The 25918-nt window shown below is 38.0% G+C and overlaps 1 protein-coding gene across 2 annotated transcripts in view; it reads right to left on the reverse strand.

Moving 5' to 3' along the window:
• The window catches only part of Sycp1 (synaptonemal complex protein 1), a 141941-nt gene that overhangs the window by 34457 nt on the left and 81566 nt on the right, over positions 1-25918 (reverse strand). For both annotated transcript variants that reach the window (XM_087616337.1, NM_012810.3), the window contains 6 exon segments: positions 22571-22633; positions 21418-21480; positions 9762-9878; positions 9081-9191; positions 7680-7772; positions 6266-6340 (listed from right to left, as the gene is read on the reverse strand). In XM_087616337.1, the coding sequence (XP_087472463.1) occupies positions 6266-6340; positions 7680-7772; positions 9081-9191; positions 9762-9878; positions 21418-21480; positions 22571-22633 (522 nt within the window).

Genomic DNA, 25918 nt, shown 5'->3' on the forward strand with positions numbered 1-25918 from the left:
GTCTATCTGTCTGTCTCTGTACCAATACCATGCAGTTTTTATCAATATTGCTCTGTAATACTGCTTGAGTTCAGGAATAGTGATTCCCCCAGAAGTCCTTTTATTGTTGAGGATAGTTTTAGCTATCCTGGGTTTTTTGTTATTCCAGATGAATTTACAAATTGTTCTGTCTAACTCTTTGAAGAATTGGATTGGTATTTTGATGGGGATTGCATTGAATCTGTAGATCGCTTTTGGTAAAATGGCCATTTTTACTATATTAATCCTGCCAATCCATGAGCATGGGAGATCTTTCCATCTTCTGAAGTCTTCTTCAATTTCTTTCTTCAGTGTCTTGAAGTTGTTATTGTACAGATCTTTTAATTGCTTGGTTAAAGTCACACCGAGGTACGTTATATTATTTGGGTCTATTATGAAGGGTGTCGTTTCCCTAATTTCTTTCTCGGTTTGTTTCTCTTTTGTGTAGAGGAAGGCTACTGATTTATTTGAGTTAATTTTATACCCAGCCACTTTGCTGAAGTTGTTTATCAGCTTTAGTAGTTCTCTGGTGGAAGTTTTGGGATCACTTAAATAAACTATCATATCATCTGCAAATAGTGATATTTTGACTTCTTCTTTTCCGATCTGTATCCCCTTGACCTCCTTTTGTTGTCTGATTGCTCTGGCTAGAACTTCAAGAACTATATTGAATAAGTAGGGAGAGTGTGGGCAGCCTTGTCTAGTCCCTGATTTTAGTGGGATTGCTTCAAGTTTCTCTCCATTTAGTTTAATGTTAGCAACTGGTTTGCTGTATATGGCTTTTACTATGTTTAGGTATGGGCCTTGAATTCCTATTCTTTCCAGGACTTTTATCATGAAGGGGTGTTGAATTTTGTCAAATGCTTTCTCACCATCTAATGAAATGATCATGTGGTTTTGTTCTTTCAGTTTGTTTATATAATGGATCACGTTGATGGTTTTCTGTATATTAAACCATCCCTGCATGCCTGGGATGAAGCCTACTTGATCATGGTGGATGATTGTTTTGATGTGCTCTTGGATTCGGTTTGCCAGAATTTTATTGAATATTTTTGCATTGATATTCATAAGGGAAATTGGTCTGAAGTTCTCTTTCTTTGTTGGGTCTTTGTGTGGTTTAGGTATAAGACTAATTGTGGCTTCATAGAAGGAATTCTGTAGTGCTCCATCTGTTTCAATTTTGTGGAATAGTTTGGATAATATTGGTATGAGGTCTTCTATGAAGGTTTGATAGAATTCTGCACTAAACCCGTCTGGACCTGGGCTCTTTTTGGTTGGGAGACCTTTAATGACTGCTTCTATTTCCTTAGGAGTTATGGGGTTGTTTAACTGGTTTATCTGTTCCTGATTTAACTTCGATACCTGGTATCTGTCTAGGAAATTGTCCATTTCCTGAAGATTTTCAAGTTTTGTTGAATATAGGTTTTTATAGTAAGATCCGATGATTTTTTGAATTTCCTCTGAATCTGTAGTTATGTCTCCCTTTTCATTTCTGATTTTGTTAATTTGGACACACTCCCTGGGTCCTCCCGTTAGTCTGGCTAAGGGTTTATCTATCTTGTTGATTTTCTCAAAGAACCAACTTTTGGTTCTGTTGCTTCTTTCTATGGTCCTTTTTGTTTCTACTTGGTTGATTTCAGCTCTGAGTTTGATTATTTCCTGCCTTCTACTCCTCCTGGATGTATTTGCTTCTTTTTGTTCTAGAGCTTTTAGGTGTGCTGTCATGCTGCTGACATATGCTCTTTCCTGTTTCTTTCTGCAGGCACTCAGCGCTATGAGTTTTCCTCTTAGCACAGCTTTCATTGTGTCCCATAAGTTTGGGTATGTTGTACCTTCATTTTCATTAAATTCTAAAAAGTTTTTAATTTCTTTCTTTATTTCTTCCTTGACTAGGTTATCATTGAGTAGAGCATTGTTCAATTTCCACGTATATGTGGGCATTCTTCCCTTATTGTTATTGAAGACCAGTTTTAGGCCGTGGTGGTCTGATAGCACGCATGGGATTATTTCTATCTTTCTGTAGCTGTTGAGGCCCGTTTTTTGAACAATTATATGGTCAATTTTGGAGAAAGTTCCATGAGGAGCTGAGAAGAAGGTATATCCTTTTGCTTTAGGATAGAATGTTCTATAAATATCTGTTAAGTCCATTTGGCTCATGACTTCTCTTAGTCTGTCTACGTCTCTGTGTAATTTCTGTTTCCATGATCTGTCCATTGATGAGAGTAGAGTGTTGAAATCTCCCACTATTATTGTGTGAGGTGCAATGTATGTTTTGAGCTTTAGTAAGGTTTCTTTTACGTATGTAGGTGCCCTTGTATTTGGGGCATAGATATTTAGGATTGAGAGTTCATCTTGGTGGATTTTTCCTTTGATGAATATGAAGTGTCCTTCCTTATCTTTTTTGATGACTTTTAGTTGAAAATCGATTTTATTTGATATTAGAATGGCTACTCCAGCTTGCTTCTTCTGACCATTTGCTTGGAAAGTTGTTTTCCAGCCTTTCACTCTGAGGTAGTGTCTGTCTTTGTCTCTGAGGTGTGTTTCCTGTAGGCAGCAGAATGCAGGGTCCTCGTTGCGTATCCAGTTTGTTAATCTATGTCTTTTTATTGGGGAGTTGAGGCCATTGATGTTGAGAGATATTAAGGAATAGTGATTATTGCTTCCTGTTATATTCATCTTTGGATGTGAGGTTATGTTTGTGTGCTTTTCTTCTCTTTGTTTTGTTGCCAAGATGATTAGTTTCTTGCTTCTTCTAGGGTATAGCTTGCCTCCTTATGTTGGGCTTTACCATTTATTATCCTTTGTAGTGCTGGATTTGTAGAAAGATACTGTGTAAATTTGGTTTTGTCATGGAATATCTTGGTTTCTCCATCTATGTTAATTGAGAGTTTTGCAGGATACAGTAACCTGGGCTGGCACTTGTGTTCTCTTAGGGTCTGTATGACATCTGTCCAGGATCTTCTGGCCTTCATAGTTTCTGGCGAGAAGTCTGGTGTGATTCTGATAGGTCTGCCTTTATATGTTACTTGACCTTTTTCCCTTACTGCTTTTAATATTCTTTCTTTATTTTGTGCGTTTGGTGTTTTGACTATTATGTGACGGGAGGTGTTTCTTTTCTGGTCCAATCTATTTGGAGTTCTGTAGGCTTCTTGTATGCCTATGGGTATCTCTTTTTTTAGGTTAGGGAAGTTTTCTTCTATGATTTTGTTGAAGATATTTACTGGTCCTTTGAGCTGGGAGTCTTCACTCTCTTCTATACCTATTATCCTTAGGTTTGATCTTCTCATTGAGTCCTGGATTTCCTGTATGTTTTGGACCAGTAGCTTTTTCCGCTTTACATTATGTTTGACAGTTGAGTCAATGATTTCTATGGAATCTTCTGCTCCTGAGATTCTCTCTTCCATCTCTTGAATTCTGTTGGTGAAGCTTGTATCTACAGCTCCTTGTCTTTTCTTTTGATTTTCTATATCCAGGGTTGTTTCCATGTGTTCTTTCTTGATTGCTTCTATTTCCATTTTTAATTCCTTCAACTGTTTGATTGTGTTTTCCTGGAATTCTTTCAGGGATTTTTGTGTCTCCTCTCTATGGGTTTCTACTTGTTTATTTATGTTTTCCTGGAATTCTTTCAGGCATTTTTGCGATTCCTCTCTATAGGCTTCTACTTGTTCTCTAAGTGAGTTCTTCACGTCTTTCTTGAAGTCCTCCAGCATCATGATCAAATATGATTTTGAAACTAGATCTTGCTTTTCTGGTGTGTTTGGATATTCCATGTTTGTTTTGGTGGGAGAATTGGGCTCCGATGATGCCATGTAGTCCTGGTTTCTGTTGCTTGGGTTCCTGCGCTTGCCTCTCGCCATCAGATTATCTCTAGTGTTACTTTGTTCTGCTATTTCTGACAGTGGCTAGACTGTCCTATAAGCCTGTGTGTCAGGAGTGCTGTAGACCTGTTTTCCTGTTTTCTTTCAGCCAGTTATGGGGACAGAGTGTTCTGCTTTTGGGCGTGTAGTTTTTCCTCTCTACAGGTCTTCAGCTGTTCCTGTGGGCCTGTGTCTTGAGTTCACCAGGCAGGTCACTTGCAGCAGAAAAGTTGGTCTTACCTGTGGTCCCGAGGCTCAAGTGTGCTCACGGGGTGCTGCCCACGAGCTCTCTGTGGCGGCAGCAACCAGGAAGATATGCGCCGCCCTTTCCGGGAGCTTCCGTGCACTAGTGTTCCGGATGGGGTTTGGTGTTTTCCTCTGGCGTCTGAGATGTGTGTGCAGAGTGCAGTCTCTTCTGGTTTCCCAGGCGTGTCTGCCTCTCTGTAGGTTTAGCTCTCCCTCCCACGGGATTTGGGTGCAGAGAACTGTTTATCCGGTCTGTTTCCTTCAGGTTCCGGCTGTGTCTCAGGCGCAGGGGTCCTGCCGCTCCTGGGCCCTCCCCTATGAGAACCCAGAGGCCTTATACAGTTTCCTCTTGGGTCAGGGATGTGAGCAGGGGTGGGCAGTGTTGGTGGTCTCCTCCGCTCTGCAGCCTCAGGAGTGCCCACCTGACCAGGCGGTGAGGTCTCTCTCCCACGGGTTTTGGGAGCAGAGAACTGCTGCGGGCCGGGATCCGCGGGTGTGGGACTTCCGGTAAACCCAGGAAGTGCCCTGTCCTAGAGGAATTTTGCCTCTGTGTGTCCTGAGTTCACCAGGCAGGTTTCTTGCAGGGGAAAAGTTGGTCCTACCTGCGGTTCCGAGGCTCAAGTGTGCTCGTGGGGTACTGCCTAAGTCCTCTCCGCGGCGGCAGCAACCGAGAAGATATGCGCCGCTCTTTCCGGGAGCCTCCGTGCACCAGGGTTCCAGATGGCGTTTGGTGTTTTCCTCTGGCGTCTGGATGTGCGCAGAGTGCAGTCTCTTCTGGTTTCCCAGGCGTGTCTGCCTCTCTGTAGGTTTAGCTCTCCCTCCCACGGGATTTGGGTGCAGAGAACTGTTTATCCGGTCTGTTTCCTTCAGGTTCCGGCTGTGTCTCAGGCGCAGGGGTCCTGCCGCTCCTGGGCCCTCCCCTACGGGAACCCAGAGGCCTTATACAGTTTCCTCTTGGGCCAGGGATGTGGGCAGGGGTGGGCAGTGTTGGTGGTCTCCTCCGCTCTGCAGCCTCAGGAGTGCCCACCTGACCAGGCGGTGAGGTCTCTCTCCCACGGGGTTTGGGAGCAGAGAGCTGCTGCGGGCCGGGATCCGCGGGTCGATGTCCTTGTTCTTGATGGCTGAATAGTATTCCATTGAATAAATGAACCTGCTGAGCCATCTCACCAGCCCACCATGAACTTTCTTAAAATTTTATTTTGTTTCCAGAGTTTGAATCAATTTTTCCTCTTTAATAAACACAAATAAGGGCTGGAGAGGTGGCTCAGCAGATAAGAGCACTGTCTGCTCTTCCAGAGGTCCTGAGTTCAATTCCCAGCAACCATCTGGTGACTCACAACCATCTGAAATGGGATCTGATGCCCTCTTCTGTGTGTCTGAAGACAGCTACAGTGTACTCATATAAATAAAATAAGTCTTTAAAAAATATATAATTGATTCTAGCTATGCTATTTTCTTATGTTACCTTGAACATATAACCTAACCATTACAAAAGATAGTTAATATTGCATATGCTGTTTAATAATTATTAAGCTATTTATACCTAGAAGAATATATCCCATACAAACAAATTTTAAAGGAGATTTGGTATTTTAAGTGTTAGCTAAAGCACCTTGCAAAAACTACAAAATATATAGTATGTAAGAATTTTTTTCTATAACTATGAATATCCTTTTGAAAACTCACATTAAATATATAAGCATTTACTATGAGACAATATTTCCTTTTTAAGGCTTATTTTTAATTATCTGTGCCTATCTGAGTTGGGTATTTGCAGGTGTCTGCAAGAGGCTAGAAGTATTTGATTTCCCCCTGGCTATAATTATAAGCAGCTGTGAGCTGCCTGGAGTGGGTGCTGGGAACTGAATTTGGATCCTCTGCAATCAAGTGCATGCTCTTGAGATATTTCTCAAACAAATACTGCATATCTGAAAGCATTTGGATTCCTAAAATATATATTTATGTATGTATGTATATTTAAATGAAATATGCAAAATACTTGTAGGGAAAGATAGAGAGAAAGCTGTGTTTTCTTACTATTAATTACCAAAATTTGTCAAAATATTTTATAACATTTCTAAAACATAAAGTTGAACCATACCAAAATCCTAGAGTTATCTTATATGTAATGCCACAAAACTTACTTTTTCTTCTTTTTCTACTTCAAGTTGCTTCTTAAGGGATACAAGTTCGTTTCTGATATTAGATAATTCAGTCTCCTAAAGAAAAATAAAGATGAAAAAAAACAAAAAAAAGAAAAATAAAGATGAAATGCATAAGTGCTTCTACACTTTCTCAAATCAATGAAACTGTAATCCAGTGCTCTAAATAAATTCAGCTCTAGAAAGAATTAACTTAGAAACATGAACATTCATAATAGAACATAACCTAACACAATGTAAATAAGTTTCAAGTTGTTCATAGTTTTCTCTAAGGACTAAAATGGCATATTATACATATAAACATACATATACACATATTCTCTAATTCCACTCCACTCTCCTCTCCTAAACATCCAGGCTTTAAAATCAGTTTAACTGACTTTTTTTTTCTTTATTTAATTTAAACATCCCCCTCCCCCTCCCCTTCCTTATGGGTGTTCCCCTCCCAACCCTCCCCCCATTGCCACCCTCCCCCCACCAGTCTAGTTCACTGGGGGTTCAGTCTTAGCAGGACCCAGGGCTTCCCCTTCCACTGGTGCTCTTACTAGTATATTCATTGCTACTTATGAGGTCAGAGTCCAGGGTCAGTCCATGTATAGTCTTTAGGTAGTGGCTTAGTCCCTGGAAGCTCTGGTTGCTTGGCATTGTTGTACATATGGGGTCTCGAGCCCCTTCAAGCTCTTCCAGTTTGTTCCCTTTTTTAAGAAGGAGTGAAGCATCCACATTTTGGTCATCCTTCTTGAGTTACATGTGGTCTGTGGATTGCATCTTGGGTAATTAGAGCTTTCAGTCTAATATCCACTTATTAGTGAGTGCATACCATGTGTACTTTTATGTGATTGGGTTACCTCACTCAGGATTATATTTTCTAATACCATCCATTCACCTATGAATTTCATGAAGTCATTGTTTTTTGTTTTTTTTTTTATTAACTTGAGTATTTCTTATATACATTTCGAGTGTTATTCCCTTTCCCAGTTTCCGGGCAAACATCCCCCTCCCCCCTCCCCTTTCTTATCGGTGTTCCCCTCCCCGCCCTCCCCGCATTGTCCCCCTCCCCCCATAGACTAGTTCACTGGGGGTTCAGTCTTAGCAGGACCCAGGGCTTCCCCTTCCACTGGTGCTCTTACTAGTATATTCATTGCTACCTATGGGGTCAGAGTCCAGGGTCAGTCCATGTATAGTCTTTAGGTTTAACTGACTTTTTAATACCTATGTTGAAAAGACACTTTAGACTACAATATAAAATAAATTGGAAAAGCATTCAATTAGAAAATAGGTAAAATCCTTTCAGATTCTACAGATCAAATATCATGGCTCTACTTAGTGTTATTCTTTTTCTTCAATTCTGGCATTTAAAAAGGTGGCCTTTATCGATATTTGTTCTGTATCTTACCAAAGCAACCTTTGCTGAAGACTGTTCCTGTTCTCTGTTTTTATAAAGTCCTAATTCTGAGTCTCTTTCTTCAACAATCTTATCATATTGGTGCTGTATTAAACAAAAAAGGCATTTTAGGCATATTAAAATGAAATAAATTATGTTTTATAAGATTGGTATGCGCCTTTGGTGGGGCTGCACAGTGCCCCCCAGAGTGCATCAGGAGATTCTACAGCTCTGCAGAGAAAAAAAATATATTGGTACGCTACACCAAAAGGCAAGTGTCACTATACATTTATGTGAATATGTACTTTCGTATATATTCTAACAACCTAAACAGTGAAACAGACAAGTCTGAGATCCAGTCCGACACAACAAGAAATTGTTACCTTAGTTGGAAACACTAAAACCCATCTCTTAAGTATAGCTGAGTTGGATAGGTTCACCATGTCCATAAACCTAGCACTTGGGAGGCTGGGACTTGACTATTACAAGGTTAATGCAGAGCTGGGCTACAAAGTCAGTCTTGTTCAATATGAACATGACACCAAGATGTCTTAGAAAAGTTACTGACTCTAAATCTAAGACCAAAAACACAATACAAGCCTTAAAAATTTTTTGACAGGACAAAAAGAAATCAAAGACTTTTCAAATCAGATCAAAAGGACTTGCTTATCAGTTTGGAGAGGCTCTTCTGGGACAAAGACAAAACAAACTTTTTGATACAGACTAGAAACTGCACTAGACTGAAACCTTCCAAATTTGAATCTATTAGCTTATAATATTACTTAAAGTCGGAATTCCAATTACTATTGATATATTACCTCATAATAATGTTAGATTCTGGAACCATTATTTAAAAATTAATAGGTGAAGTTACCCTACTTCCTTTCCAAATTTGAAGGAAAATTAATCATTCCTAAAAGAAGAATTACCCAACAACACAAAAATAAAATGTACTCACAACAAAAAAAGTCTTTTCCCAGACTGGAAAGATGGATCAGCCATTAAAGGCTATGCTCACAACTATAAGTTTTTCATTTATTTATTCCCTTGATAAAATTTGTTCAATTTGTAAATGTCAGATACATTTAGTAAATAGAAATTATTAATGAGAAATATCCTGGTATGTAGTTAATAAAAGATGTTAAGTGCTATGAGACTACTAGAAGAATTCAGAAAACATGACTACTTCTCTTTACTATAAGTGATAACGGGATGTGAGGTACCAGGTACGGTAGCAGCTCAGCTCAACTTTGAGTGGTTAAGATCTGAACTTAAGAGACAGGGGATCAATAATATTCAAACTATACTGAGTTATTCTTGTATAAAAAATACCTCTTTGATAAATCACAAGACTGCCTTAAAGTTCATTTTAATAGAAATATGCTCTGAGTTCTAATTTTATTATATTGTTACCTTATGTTTTTCCATAAGTGCTACCATCTCAGCTATTTTATGTTGGCATCGTAAATCAATTTCTTTCTGTAACTTTACGGCTTCATCAACTGTTGCTTTGGCTTTCTCAACCTATCAAATATTTTAAAAAGTATTTCTTTTATTTATTGGTGCTGAACCTTCTACCACTTTAAAAATTCAACTTTTCCACTTAAGAATCATATATTCTACTTATATTAAATATATAAAACAGCAGAAAATTAGAAATGAAACAAATAAAAAAAGGAATTACTTGTTTGATTTATTTTAGGATGTTTCAAAAAGTAAAATGTATTATAAATAGTTTCATAAATATTGTAAAAAATTTTAAATTACAAGTTATTCTATATTTAAAAATTTAGATTTTCTATATCTGATAATTTTCCTTATTATGAATATATTAAAACTTCTTAAATAACAATTTAAAAGTTAACAGTACTATTTTATTTTTAGAGAAGGTTTTTCTGTGTAGCCCTGGCTGTCCTAGAACTAACTCTGTAGACCAGGTTGGCCTCAAACTCACAGAGATCCATACCTGCCTCTGCCTCCTCAGTGCTGGAGTTAAAGGCGTACACCCCACCCCCCAGCAAAAGTACTAATTTTTAAAGCTAATCAACAAATATTTTAACACAATAAGTTCTTGACATATTTAGCCTTTTCTACCTCTCCCAAAAGCTTTTCTTCTGAAATCTTTTTTATCTCAATTTCTTTCTGGTAGTTGTTAATCATTTCTTCAAATTTTTGCTTGGTACTTGCTAATTCCAACTCTAATTTATTGACCTATAAGTAAAAAAAGTAACATTAATTTTAGTAAATTCCATAGACTTCTTTTTTTTCCCCCTGAGCTGGGGACCGAACTCAGGGCCTCGCGCTTGCTAGGCAAGCGCTCTACCACTGAGCTAAATCCCCAACCCCCATAGATTTCTTGAAAATAGTCCATATCCACCTGTAGTTTTGTAAACCCTAAGATTCTTGAAAATTATGATTGAATCGTTTTTTTGCATTTTTCATATTCAGAGATGTGTTTCAATTTTCAAAGTCTAACTTGACTCTTAAAATATGAATTTAGTCTTGCCAAGCAATATAATATCAATAACCACATTTTTTATTTCAAAACATTTTACTTAAAAATTATAATACTCCATAAAAATATATACAAGCTTCCACTGATATGCCCTAGCATATTCTATCAGATTGAATTAAACTTTAAATCCAGCTTTGAATAATGTAAGCATACTATATACGTGAACTTACAACTACCAAGGCACACGAAAATAAAATGGTCTACCGTGTCCCTTGTGGTGATAAGGGCAGAGCAGCAGCAGCAGCTACAGGAAGCAAAGCTAGTAGAAGAAAATTCATTGTGGCTAACTCACCCAGAACGGAGCTCAAAACCAAAAATGCATTCCTCTAAAAGAATCTTGGGAGTTTGAAGAGTAAACCTGGCATGCATATAGGTTTCTTACACATAGATCTAAATTAATACATTCTATCTGGTTAATATCAGCTACATTACAACTTCTTTGTGATGTCAAAGCAGAAAACCACTTAGAAAAATCAGATCTTTCACTAGTGGCAGAACTCAGGTGTCTGAGAGCTCTCTGGCATCTATTGTGAGTCTATACCCAATCAAAGACTCTTTCCCACCACCACCATCCACAAGCACATCTGCCAGTATGTGTGGTTTATCATAACCAAGGTAGGAGCCTTTCTCACAGGTGTAGGTTCTTGCCATGCTGTCTTTGTTTCTGGGTTATTACCACATATTTATTTTTAATGAATTTCTTTTTCATTTTCTTTTTTCTTCTTGACTCTTCAGACTAGGTTTCTCTATGTAGCTCTGGCTGTCTTTGAATTCACAGAATATGCCTGACTCTGCCTCTGCCTCCGGAGTGTTGGGACTAAAGGCTATGCCACCATGCCTAGCCCTTAATAAAGTCCTTAAAAATATTTATGTTGGTAATTTTTAATTAACTCTTCCAACTGAAATCCCATGCATTAAAATAAAAATATATTGTGTATTTTCTGTAAAGAATGCTTTTAAATGTTTTTGCTTTCTCATATTGTATATATTATATGCCTCAAATACGGTAATTATCAAGAGATACAAAGAACCCTGAACCAGAACCTACTATCCACATTCACTTTACCTGAGACATAAATTGTAACTAAAGAAATGTGTCACAGCAGGTGACAAGAATACCATCAAGAAGATATAGTGTTAGCAGTTTAACAGAAAGCATTGAGTATCCATAAATTAAATATTAACTCTAAGGTACAGGCATTACCAATATCAATAATGACTTTTGCTCATCTTTTTTGGTTTCCCCTACAGACTCCTCAAAGGAGTTACAAGTATTAATGTTTATAAGTAAGGACTGCTTTAGTATTTTTAATTTTTTATTATATTTATCTATTTATATAGAAAGGGTCAGAAGAGTACCACCACATTCATGTGGAGATCGGAGAACAACTGGCAGGAGTCAGTTTTCTCTTTCTACCATGTGGACCCAAGAATCTTAACTCTGGTTCTCAGATTTAGTGGCAGCTGCTTTTAGCAACTGAGCCATCTGTCAAACCAGTAAATATTACTTAATATTTTTCTGTTTTGCATGTTTCCTCAAATACTATTGATCAGTTTTATATATTCTCTCAAATGACTATTTGTTTTTGAAATTTATCCAAAACTTTCATGGTATATATATTCTTTCTTTTGCTTTTTTGATGCAAAGCTTGTACCAAATAGTTTTATGTATAATAAACTTTATTCATTTTCTCTGGTTAATATTCCATTACATGAATATATCACAGATTGTTTATGTGTTCAATTATTCTTAGATCCTTAATTCTATGTTCTTAAGAACATCTGTGGTACAAATATATAGTAATTTTCTACGATAAGTACCTAAAATTGGAATGTCTGAATCATGAGCATGTTGCATTTTTAACTTTACTATAAGATATTCTCATTATCTTCCTAAGTAACAATTTAAAATACGAACAGCAAGGCCATAGAAATAGCAAGGTAGGTAAAGGCACTTACTGTGCAAGCATAGCAAATTGAGTTTAATCCCCAGAACCCATATAAAGGTGAAAGGAGAGAACCAACTCCACAAAATTGTTCTCTGACCTTGACATGTATGCTATGCCACACATGGATGCACACTACCACCCCTCATACTCTCTCTCTCTCTCTCTCTCTCTCTCTCTCTCTCTCTCTCTCTCTCTCTCTCTTTTTCTCTGTGTGTGTGTGTGTGTGAGTGAGAGAGAGAGAGAGTGAGAGACAGAGAGAGAGAGAGAGAGAGAGAGAGAGAGAGAGAGAGAGAGAGAGATTCAAAAACTTTAAAAATAAATGAATCCCTAAAGGCAGACTGACTTATGCCTGAGTTCATAGTATCAAAAATGTATGCAAAATGTCACTAGAAAATTCTGTTCTAAAGCAAATGTGTTATTAGAGATAAAGATAACCTTAAATAAACCTTAAATAAATTTATATCACATATAAGTATATAAGATACAGACCAAATATTCATAACAAGTTTCATCTTATATAACAAAAAGCTTTACATTATTAATAACCACAAAAAGATAAAAATAAAAACATAATCATACAATAGTGTAGCCTTACAATAAAGTTGAATTACCAAAAAAGAGAAATCTGTAATCATGTGAACTATTTTTAACATAGAGAATCAAAAGGATATATAAATTTAAAGACAAGATTAACAATCTTGCTAATTATTTCACATAACAAATATAAAATATACCTTATCTGAAGGTACATAAGTCATGTTTATAAAACACCCAAGTTATCCTCTGGCCTCCATGAATGCATATCCATGCACATGCACACACACTCACACAGAAATGAATTATTTACTACTCCATATGAAATGAAGCAAAATATATAAGCATATATAAGCAAAATATATTTTTCCATCTTTATTAAATTGGGTATTTATTATTTACATTTCAATTGTTATTCCTTTTCCCAGTATCCAGGCTAACATCCCCCTAAACCTTCCCTCTCCCCTTCTATATGGGTGTTCCCCTCCCCAACCTCCCCCCATTACCGCCCTCCCCCCCAACAATCATGTTCACTGGGGGTCCAGCCTTGGCAGGACCAAGGGCTTCCCCTTCCACTGGTGCCCTTACTAGGCTTTTCATTGCTACCTATGAGGTTGGAGCCCAGGGTCAGTCAATGTATAGCCTTTGGGTAGTGGCTTAGTCCCTGGAACCTCTGGCTGGTTGGCACTGTTGTTCATATGGGGTCTCAAGCCCCTTCAAGCTCTTTCAGTCCTTTCTCTAATTCCTTCAACGGGGGTCCCGTTCTCAGTTCAGTGGTTCGCTACTGGGATTTGCCTATGTATTTGCCATATTCTGGCTGTGTCTCTCAGGAGAGATCTACATCCAGTTCCCGCCAGCCTGCACTTCTTTGCTTCATCCATCTTATCTAGTTTGGTGGCTGTATGTGTATGGTCCACATGTGGGGCAGGCTCTGAATGGGCGTTCCTTCAGCGTCTGTTCTAAACTTTGCCTCCCGATTCCCTGCCAAAGGTATTCTTGTTCCTGGTTAAAGAAGGAGTAAAGCATCTGCATTTTGGTCACCCTTGAGTTTCATGTGTTCTGTGCATCTAGGGTAATTCAAGCATTTGGGCTAATATCCACTTATCAATGAGTGCATACCATGTGTGTTTTTCTGTGATTGGGTTACCTCACTCAGGATGATATTTTCCAGTTCCATCCATTTGCCTGTGAATTTCATAAAGTCATTGTTTTTGATAGCTGAGTAATATTCTATTGTGTAGATGTACCACATTTTCTGTATCCATTCCTCTGTTGAAGGGAATCTGGGTTCTTTCCAGCTTTTGGCTATTATAAATAAGGCTGCTATGAATATAGTGGAGCACGTGTCTTTTTTATATGTTGGGGTATCTTTTGGGTATATGCCCAAGAGAGGTATAGTTCAATGTCCAATTTTCTGAGGAACCTCCAGACTGATTTCCAGAATGGTTGTACCAGTCTGCAATTCCACCAACAATGGAGGAGTGTTTCTCTTTCTCCACATCCTCGCCAGCATTTGCTGTCACCTGAGTTTTTGATCTTAGCCATTCTGACTGTTGTGAGGTGGAATCCCAAGGTTGTTTTGATTTGCATTTCCCTTATGACTAAAGATGTTGAACATTTCTTTGGGTGCTTCTCCACCATTCAACATTCCTCAGCTGTGAATTCTTTGTTTCTCTGAACCCCATTTTAATAGGGTTATTTATTTATTTAATAGGGTTTTCCAGGAGTGTCTGCCCCTCTGAAGGTCTAGCTTTTCTTGGATTTGGGTGGGAGCTGTTTGACCAGGTCCATTCAGATCCGGGTGCAGTCTGGACTGCAGGGCTCCTGCAGCTTGACTGCCCCTATCTTCCTGTTCCCAGAGGCCGTATACAGTTTCCTCTTGGGCCAGGGATGTGGGCAAAGGTGGGCAGAAGTGGCGGTCTCTCCTGCCCTGCAGTCTCAGGATTGCCCACATGTCTGGGCGATGAGCTCTCTCTCCCATGGGGTTTGGGAGCAGGGAGCTGTGGGCCAGGATTAGCAAGGTTCGGCACCAGCTGCAAAATGTATTTTAAGTATATATAAGGAAGTTATATTTTCATGCCTATCCTTTGTGCTAGATAGACATTATGAACTTATAAACTCTACAATGCCTAATTCTTCAAATGTTTTGAGATTATAATTACAACATTCCTCCCTTCCCTTTCCTCCTTGCAAACCCTCTCATATACCTCTCCCTGCTTTCCTCAAATTCATGGTCTGTTTAACCATTATCATTGTATCCATATATGTATGTATATGTATATACATATATATCCCTAAATATAACCTATTCAGTTCATACACTGTTCATTGTATGTATATTTTCAGGGCTGACACCATTTGGCATTGAACAACCAAGTGAAGTACTCTTCTGTGGAGAAAACTATCTCTTCCACTCCAAGCTTTTCTTTGTTGCCTGGAATTCTTTGTGTAGGAGTTGAGGACTCATGGATTTTTCCCTATCCAATTTGGCATGTCCATTTATATCATCTTTGTTCACCTCACATCTGGGTAATCATGATAATGAAACTTTATGTATGTAGCTTTTGATATTACTAGGAGATGTAATCTCACAGCAAACTCCCTGATCCTCTAGTTCTAACAGTCTTTCTGTCCCCTTTTCCACAATGTTCTCTAAGCCCTGGTGCTATACAAACTTACATACCACTCAGAAACTCCACAATGCCTAATTATGAAAAATCTTAAGCAGCAATATGTATATCCCTTTAAAAAGGAGCTAAAATATAAAATCTGTCATATCTTTGTATATTTAATATTTACCATTTCTAGTGTTTTTCATTCTTCTCAATAATCTAAATTTCAATTTAATGTTATTTTTTCAGCCTCAAGATTTCTTTTAACACTTCTTGTAGTATAGATTTTAATGCTAATTTTTCTATATAAAAAAGGGCCATAGTAACAGCTTTACTTCAGCATTTTTTGTTAGATATATTTCTTTATTTGCATTTCAAATGTTATTCCCTTTCCCAGTTTCCTGTCCAAACCTCCATTCCCCATACGGATGTTCCCCCCATCCACCTACTTACCGTCCCTCCTCCGATATTCCCCCCCACTGGGACTCCAACCTTGGCTGGACCAAGGACTTCCCCTTCCACTGATGCCCAAACAAGGCTATTCTCTGCTACATACGCAGTTGGAGCCCTGGGTCAGTCCATGTATAGTCTTTGGGTAGTGGTTTAGTCCCTGGAAGCTCTGGTTGGTTGGCATTGTTGCTCTTATGGGGTTGCAAGCTCCTTTAACTCTTTCAATCCCTCCTCTAATTCCCCCAAAGGGGGTCCTGTTCTCAGCTCAGTGATTTGCTGCTAACATTGACCTCTGTATTTGACATGCTCTGGCTGTGTCTCTCAAGAGAGATCTATATCCAGTCCCTTTCAGTATGCACTTTTTAGCTTCATCAATCTTATCTAGTTTTGGGTGGCTGTATATTTATTGGGCCACATGTGAGGCAAGCTCTGAATGTCCGTTCATTCAGTCTCCGCTCTAAACTTTGCTTCCATATCCCCTCCTATGGATATTTTTCCCCTTTTAAGAAGGAATGGGAGCATCTGCATTTTAGTCATCCTTCTTCTTGAGCATCCTGTGGTCTGTGGATTGGATCTTGGGTAATTCAAACTCTTGGGCTAACATCCACTTATCAGTGAGTGCATACCAAGTGTTTTTTTCTGTGATTGGGTAGTGTCTGTCTTTGTCTCTGAGGTGTGTTTCCTGCATGCAGCAAAATACTGGGTCCTCTTTGTGTATGAGTCTATTATTCTATGTCTTTTTATTGGGGAGATGAGTCCATTGATGTTGAGAGATATTAAAGAATAGTGATTGTCACTTCCTGTTATTTTCATTGTTAGAGGTGGAATTAGGTTTGTGTTTTCCAAATTACTTCTTGACAAATCAGATTTTGTTAACGCAACAGGTTCTCTCTCCTCTGGTGATCTAATAAAATAACCAAATGATGGTCTTTACACACCTTACCACCACCAAGGCAACCAAGAGCTTCAGATCTTTCTGCAAATAACTCTCCTAATGACAGGCATAGGAAATTGCCATCATCTTTATCTAACTCTGATGTGCCAAATGATTTTCTCAATAAATGGTAATTAACTATTGCTACCCAGGATGCATCACTGAGTACCACCGAAGTGTTCTGAACATCTATTTTTTCAACCTGTATAAATGGATGTTCTTTATTGAATTCTTCCTCATCTTTTGCAATTAAATCCAATGCTTCAGAACCAGATCTGAAGTCTTCATTCATTTCATTATTTGGAGACATCCGTACATCTTGTTGATCAATAAAAGATGTGTAGTAGGGGGTTGGGGATTTAGCTCAGTGGTAGAGCGCTTGCCTAGCATGCGCAAGGCCCTGGGTTCGGTCCCCAGTTCCGGGGAAAAAAAAAGAAAAAAAATGTGTAGTAGGCAAGGTCGATGACCCATCTGCCGTCCTCATTTTGGTAGACTACATTCTGTGAGAGATCTATTTTATCATTAGTCTTTGCACCAGACTCATAAAATTCACATGTTCTCCTTTCACAAGTTGGTGACCAAAGAGTATCAGGAGAATTAATTCCATTGTCGCCATTAGTCTCCAAAGATGTAATGTTCCCATCTCTTTAAATAAACATTGTAGGAATCTCTGTATTTAAGCATCTATCCACATTTCTAAATCTGAAGCCAAATACTTGTTTTGTTGAGGAGATTCTGAATCCTGTTTTATGTAGTCAGTTGGCTCAAAACCACCTTTTGTTTCATTTGTGCAGTGATGATAAGTAGATCTGAGAGCCTCATCCACACATGCAGTCTCTTCACCAGAATAGCCTCTCCTCCACATTCTCTGCTTTGATTTGGAACAATATCCTTCAAATTGGGTCCCCCTTCCTTCTCAGCCCTCCAGGTATGAGAGTAAAGTGATAACACATTCTCTACCTGCTCTGTATTATCTACAATACCTACACAGCCACTAGTGCCTGGCAGACAACCATGGCCTTCCTCAGACTCTGTGTGAGTAGTATGAGAATTTCCTGAAGTACATGCATCTTGGAAAATCAGAGAGCTGTTATTTTCTGATTGAAACTCACAGTTTAAGATATTATTTTCATTTACAGGGAACTTAAAAACAATTTCTGGTGACTCCTGGCCTCCTGCTTCATATATCATGCCTGGAATGGCTAGTTGTTCAAAATATGCTTCTAAATGATTATCATAAAATTCTTCATTATTAATATCATCATCCAAGGAATTGTCCAAATTTGACAGTGTTAAAAGTTTCTCATTGTCGGGGTTGGGGATTTAGCTCAGTGGTAGAGCGCTTGCCTAGCGAGCACAAGGCCCTGGGTTCGGTCCCCAGCTCCGAAAAAAGAAAAAAAAAAGTTTCTCATTGTCTAATAAGCTTGTGTGCCTGAAATCACTGTTTGAATTCTTGGCTTCGAGATACTTCTTAGCATCAGGCATGGCAATCTTGTGGTCTTGATTATTTGTTCATGATTTTAAGTAAAAATCAAGAGCTGAATCTGGTACTTGTTGCAGAGGGGAAACTATCCAGAAGATTCTGACCCTTAACAGAGGCAGTGTTAGCTTACTTCTCTTCTGCTCTTGGTTTCATGAGAGCACATGACAAATGTGAACTTTCTATGTAGTTTTTTTTTTCCTTGTAGCAGAATCATCACCCTGAAAACCGAGTCGTACTCTCTTGGTTCAGTGTTGTCACTCTGGCAACTGGAAGATGGTGCAGAAGGAACTGAAAGCCTCCCTTCAATTAAGTACGATGCCTGGAAATCAGGACACCTGTTGTCAATGCGGGGTCTGTTCTTGGCAAGTGTAGAGACAGCAATGGACAAGTCAAAATTTATTTAAAGAGTGACATTTCCAAAAACCTCACTATTACCAAGTAGTGAATTGGCTAAGAAGCTCAGAAATGACTCTTCTGCTATACCTCGGAAATCTTCCATCTCACGTGAAGTTAATCCACAACACTGAAATCTGAAGGAAAAGTTGGTTCGGTCGAAATGAAAATACCAGAATCATGACCTCAGAAGGGTAAGTGCAAATGAATGTACTGTCCTATATGCAACTAGCCTCCAAATGACTGTGTCAGAGAGGACTTCATGCTTAACTACACAAAGTCAGGCCACGACTCCCCTACTTCAGCATTTTATATATTCCACTCCTTTGTTCTGTACTGTCTATGGGTCCTATATAAGATCTGTTATCATTTGTGACATTTTCCAGTGTGATTTTAAGTTCCTGTTTATCCTTGGTTTAGCACTTTGACTAATAAAACTTGGTATAGTTTTCATTCTATTTACCTTGTTTGAAGCTTGCTAATGCCCAAATTTATGTTTTTCAGGTTTTTCTTAATCAAAACTTCAAAAACTTTATAATGTAGGCACTGACAAGTTACTCATGCCCCAATGGGCACCTTCCTACTCATACACATACACCCTGGTTAAATCCACTGAGTCACAAAGCAAAAACCAAACAAAACTGAAAGGAGATTGGTACTAGATGGAAGCAGGACTAAATGATAGAATGGGAAGGGCATAAGACAAGAAGAATGAATAAAATCAGAATTTACTATAAACAGAATTGTCAGAGGGTAAATTTATTTTAAAATAAAATAAGGAAAATTTAGTAAGTCCCTCACAAATAATTTCCTTTTGTCCTTTTTTTCTCCTCTCTTCTGCAGAAAGATATTACATATTTTAAGACATCTGTTGCTGGTCTACAGGCCTATGAAGCACTATTCTCTTTTCAAAAAATTTTGTGATCCTTGATATTTCTACCTATACAGCTTTAATTTTACTAACACTTTGTTCATTTTTAAAAATGTATGATCAAGACCATATGAATTTTTGTTTCATAATATATTCCACTTTTCAGCTCAAAGTCCAACTTCTAGATTTATTTTAGGGTAATTTCTAAAATGAATCTCAAACTACTAATGGATATCCATATAGCCTCTAATTTGGTGTTACTATAAATAATACTGCTATGAATATTTTTGGTAATTTCTGTCTCTAGAATGAATTCAGTACATAATTATAAAATGTATCTATTGACTATTTTTCTATATAATTTTCAGGAGTTTACAATTCTTATTTGCCTTTTTATTACAATCTTTACATTTGTTTCAAGTACCACTTCAAGATACTATAAAATACTTTATTTTCAACAACATATTCATTTTTAATATGTTGACTACTACTGCTTCCCAGTTAAGATTCAAAATACTTACCGAATACTTACAAAGTATCAATCATTGCCTAAAGAAAAAGATTACAAACTTTGGCTCTTAACATCAGACTTACACTGTAGGGCTTTATTTTCTAAAAAGTTGACGGGTCTCTAACTTTTGTGCAGTAAGATAACATATTTTATAGCAACCCGCCTGTAAGATATACTGGTGTCAGCAGTGGCACAAATGTTATGGAAGTAACCAACAAATTCCTGATTGAATTTAGGCCCACTCCAGAAGCTAAAATCCATACCTGACTGCTAAAATAGTCAAGAACCTGAAACCCAGGTCTAGGAGAAAAACCTAATACTATTCTGCTAATTCTGCTAAAGAAAAAAAAAAAACAATAAATGACTCCTAGTGGCATTCTGCTATACCCATCAATCAATGCCTCACTCAGCCCTCATCAGAGAAGCTTCTTCTTGCAATGGATGAAAAATAACAACTGTGGGGTTGGGGATTTAGCTCAGTGGTAGAGCGCTTGCCTAGCAAGCGCAAGGCCCTGGGTTCGGTCCCCAGCTCCCAAAAAAAAAAGAAAAAAAAGAAAAAAAAAGAAAAAAGAAAAATAACAACTGTGAATATACAGAGTGACAGACTTTGGAGCACTTGGTTTTAAATGTCTTCCTCAAAGCCCTTCCCCACAAGGCTCAGGGATCTATGAGGAAAGAGAGGTAGAAAAACTGTAAAAGTCAGAAGTGATGGATAATTCTAAGGAAACAGTATCTCCCAGTCATATGATGAACATATGAACTCAATGTGGAAGCACACACAAGGCCTACACAGGTTCAAGCCAGACAGGGCCCCAGCTTAGACAGGGAGAAGTGGACATAGGTTTCCATCCTCAACCAAGAAGTTATTTGCAATTGATACCACTTGACAAAGAAAAAAATCAAAAATTTCTCCAATGGAGTCTCACTAGGGATATTAACACACTCCAGAGCAAGCGCCATGCCAATAAGTAGATGACCAATACAAAACAAAAGTATGTTTTTATAAGGCTTTTATTGCATTTTGCTTTGGGCGTTTTTATTTCAGTTTTTACAGGGTTTGTGTGTGCTTCTTTTTCTGTTTTTTTAAATAGAAGAAAAAAAGAACAAATTTGGGTGAATAGAGAAGTGGGTATAGCTAGAAGAAATGGGGTAGGAGATAAACATGATCCAAATATATTATATGAAAAAGCTTTTAAATAAAAAATATACATATTCCAGGCTTAGTTGCTTTACAACATATGGGTTAAAAAATAAAACACACACACACATATATATACACACACAAACATAGAGCATGTATTTTAAGTTGTTCACATGGTTCTGACCCAGCTAAATCAGACTAAACATTCTGTCACATCTATAAGACTTAATCTCTCTAATACAAAAATATAATAGTATTAAAAGGTAACCATTAAATTATAAATAAGTAGTATAATATTTCCAAAGTCTCATGTATCTACTAGCATTTAAAAAAAACAAAAATAAAAATGTCAAATACCTTTATCTCATATGCATTCAGTTGTTTGTTTTCTGCTGAACTTTTTTTTTTCAAGGCTTTATTCTATGGAAAGTTAATTATAGTTAATAATCAAAAAGCTAATTAAGATTTGCCATACTGGGGTAGGGGAAGAGGGAAACATGATCTGGTATTAGATGGGGGAAAAAAAACTGAAGCCCTGAGGGCCAGCATACAAATGGAAACAGGCAACCTCAGGAAGAAGGAGTTTGGGAAGACCCTCTAGAATATACCAGAGACCTGGGAAGTGAGAGACTATCAGGACTCAAAGAGGGAACCCTAGATGAAAGGAGAAGGGAGAGGGAACTTATTGAATCCACCTCCAGCAGAAAGACAGGGCATCAAGTGAGGGATGGGGTTGCTATCCCACAGTCAAAGCTCTGACCCATAATTCTTCCTGTCTGAAAGAACTGCAGGGATGGAAATGGAGAAGAGCCTGAGGAAAAGAAGGTCCATCAACAGGCCCAAAGTGGGATCCAGCTCAAGAGGAGGCCCCAAGATCTGACGCCACTACTGAAGCTATGGGGAATTTACAAAAAGGGACCTATCATGACTGTTCTCCAAAACACTCAACAAGCACCTAAAAGAGTCAAATGCAGATATGTGCATCCAACCAACAAACAGAAGCTGCTGGCCCCTCTGGCTGAATTAGGGAAAGGCTGGAGGAAGCTAAAGAGGAGGGCAACCCTGTAAGAGGACCAGCAGGCTCAATTAACCTGGACCCCTGAGATCTCTTAGACACTGGATTACCAACCAGGCAGCAGACACCAGCTGAGATGAGGCCTCCAACACATATACAGCAGAGGACTCCTGGGTCTGGGTTCAGTCAGAGAAGATGCACCTAATCCTAAAGAGACTGGAGGCCCCAGGAAATTTAAAGATCTGGTGGGGTAGGCGGGGTGAACATCCTTGTGGAGACCGTGGGGGGTGGGGGAGAAGGAGGAGGTATAGGATGTGGAACCCTAGGGAGGGGAATAAAATCTGGAGTGTAAAAAATAAATTTTAAAAAATTTAAAAAATAGAAAAGTCTTACAATGCCAATGACTTACATTTAAATCACTGCAAATGAATGCATTGCTCTCTTACTATCAGGAAAATACTGGAATGATTTTGAGAACATATTAAGAAAACCTACCTCCTGGTGAAGCTCTTCAATATTCTTGCTTTTATTTTCGATTTGTTTCTTTAAATTATTACACTGTAAAATTATTTTGAAAATTATACAATTTTACTCAATATTCTAATCAAAACAATCTGAAACTAATAAAATATTGTATGAAGTAATATAAGGCTCACTTGTGATTTCAAATCATTCTGTCAATGTAAAACTACACATTTTTATAAATATGAGTATATAAACAGGGCATTTCTTAAGTCTATTTAATAAATATAAATTAAACTTTTTTTTTTTTTTTGGAGCTGGGGACCGAACCCAGGGCCTTGCGTTTGCTAGGCAAGCGCTCTACCACTGAGCTAAATCCCCAACCCAAATTAAACTATTTTAAAGGTAAAATATGCTTCTTGGTCAAGGTTATACAGAAGGCTGGGTCATATTACTAGAAGGGCTAAGAAAAGCATCAGTAATTGGAAGAATAAAAATACTGTCTTCTTCATTATACATTGTTCTCTCATTCTTATTTTTGAGATTCTAATGTTATTAAAGTTGGAAGAGAAGCATAATATGATCCTACCTCTGAGGAATTCCAATTCCTCTTCCTGACATACTAAGTCACTTCTTAATGTGCTACTTGGTACGGTTATTTCATTTGAATACATGCAAAACTCTCTAATTCTCTTACCCTTACTCTCTTCCTTCTCTGTCCTTTCTTTCCCCATTCCCCTAACCCCTGTCTCTCATGTGTTGATGACAGGGTCCCTCTCCCACCCTTGCCTTTCTCTGTCTCTACTCCCTTTAACACCACCATGCTCTAAATAAACTCTATTCTATACTTTTTTTAAAAACTGTGTTAGTCCATGGAACATCTTAAGTACCATAAAAGCAGCACAGGTTTCTAAGAGGTCCTAAAATATTATATATACAAACTGCTCTAATACCCATTGGAATAAGATAACTTTCAAAAATTTTAGTCTCCTTCATTAGCAACAAATATTGTTCAATATTTTCCTTGTAATACTCACACATGGCCACATTAGCTAATATTCTGAATATAAGTGAATTTTATATAGCATTGCTTTTTATGTTTACAAGTGATTACTTTTTAAATTAGGGTATCACCGTGTGCTCAAACTTACTCCAAACCATCATATCCTAGCCTAGCCTATAAACTGGGATTACAGGGGTGTACCACTGTTTCTGACTACAAGTAGTTGATCTAAAATTTTGGATGTCCAAAGCTTAAGACTGAGAATAATATCAAAAGAACATTAAGTAAAACACAGCTTCATACAAAATGGAAAGCATTTCTCTGATTTTTCACACTGATTTGAAACATTAGTACTAGGTTTGCTAACATCCATCTGAATACTAGAATTAAAAGGAAGCAGAGTCAAGACCATCTCTATATATTCAAGGCCAGCCTGGTTCACTATTCCAGGCCCGTCAAGGCCGCACTGACTATCTCAATAAATAAATGAAAATAAACAAAAACCACTACAACAGGTAAAAACTATCTTTACATGAAATTTTTATTTAAAAACAAGTATTTTAGCCCTTGGTCCTGCCAAGGTTGGACCCCCAGTGCAAGGGAATATGTGGGGTGGAGCAGTAAGGGGGATGTATGGGGGAATGCTCCTATGAGGGAAGGGGAGGAAAGGGGATGGGAGATTACGGACAGGAAACTGAGAAAGGGAAATAACATTTGAAATGTAAGTAAAGAAAAAAAATTGTTGAGAAAAATCAACAAAATAGATAAACCCTTAGCCAGACTAACCAGAGGACACAGACAGTGTGTCCAAGTTAACAAAATCAGAAATGAAAAGGGAGACATAAAAACACAATCAGAGGAAATTCAAAGAATCATCAGGTCCTACTACAAAAGACTATATTCAACAAAACTTGAAAATCTGCAAGAAATGGACAATTTCCTAGACAGATACCAGGTACCGAAGTTAAATCAGGAACAAATAAACCATTTAAACAACCCCATGACGCCTAAAGAAATAGAAGCAGCTGTTTACAAGTCTCCCAACCAAAAAGAGCCCAGATTAACATGAGTTCAGTGCAGAATTCTATCAGACCTTAATAGAAGACCTCATACCAATACCATCCAAACTATTCCACAAAATTGAAACGGATGGAGCGCTATCAGATTCCTTCTGTGAGGCCATAATTGCACTTGTACCTAAACCACACAAAGACCCAACAAAGAAAAAGAACTTCAGACCAGTTTCCCTTATGAATATCGATGCAAACCAGTTAAACAACCCCATAACTCCTAACGAAATAGAAGCAGTCATTAAAGGTCTCCCAACCAAAAAGAGCCCAGGTCCAGACAGGTTTAGTGCAGAATTCTATCAGACCTTCATAGAAGACCTCATAACAATATTATCCAAACTATTCCACAAAATTGAAACAGATGGATCACTACCGAATTCCTTCTATGAAACCACAATTACTCTTATACCTAAACCACACAAAGACACAACAAAGAAAGAGAATTCAGACCAATTTCCCTTATGAATATCGACGCAAAAATACTCAATAAAATTCTGGCAAACCGAATCCAAGAGCACATCAAAAAAATCATCCACCATGATCAAGTAGGCTTCATCCCAGGCATGCAGGGATGGTTTAATATACGGAAAACCATCAACGTGATCCATTATATAAACAAACTGAAAGAACAAAACCACATGATCATTTCATTAGATGGTGAGAAAGCATTTGACAAAATTCAACACCCCTTCATGATAAAAGTCCTGGAAAGAATAGGAATTCAAGGCCCATACCTGAACATAGTAAAAGCCATATACAGCAAACCAGTTGCTAACATTAAATTAAATGGAGAGAAACTTGAAGCAATCCCACTAAAATCAGGGACTAGACAAGGCTGCCCACTCTCTCCCTACTTATTCAATATAGTTCTTGAAGTTCTAGCCAGAGCAATCAGACAACAAAAGGAAATCAAAGGGATACAGATTGGAAAAGAAGAAGTCAAAATAGCACTATTTGCAGATGATATGATAGTATATTTAAGTGATCCCAAAAGTTCCACCAGAGAACTACTAAAGCTGATAAAGAACTTCAGCAAAGTGGCTGGGTATAAAATTAACTCAAATAAATCAGTAGCCTTCCTCTACAGAAAAGAGAAACAGCCGAGAAAGAAATTAGGGAAACGAAACCCTTCATAATAGACCCAAACAATATAAAGGACTTCGGTGTGACTTTAACCAAGCAAGTAAAAGATCTGTACAATAAGAACTTCAAGACTTTGAAGAAGACCTCAGAAGATGGAAAGATCTCCCATGCTCATGGATTGGCAGGATTAATATAGTAAAAATGGTCATTTTCCCAAAAGCGATC

Source organism: Rattus norvegicus, chromosome 2 (genome assembly GCF_021556685.1).
Source record: "Rattus norvegicus strain SHRSP/BbbUtx chromosome 2, alternate assembly SHRSP_T2T, whole genome shotgun sequence".
NCBI classification, from domain to species: Eukaryota; Metazoa; Chordata; class Mammalia; order Rodentia; family Muridae; genus Rattus; species Rattus norvegicus.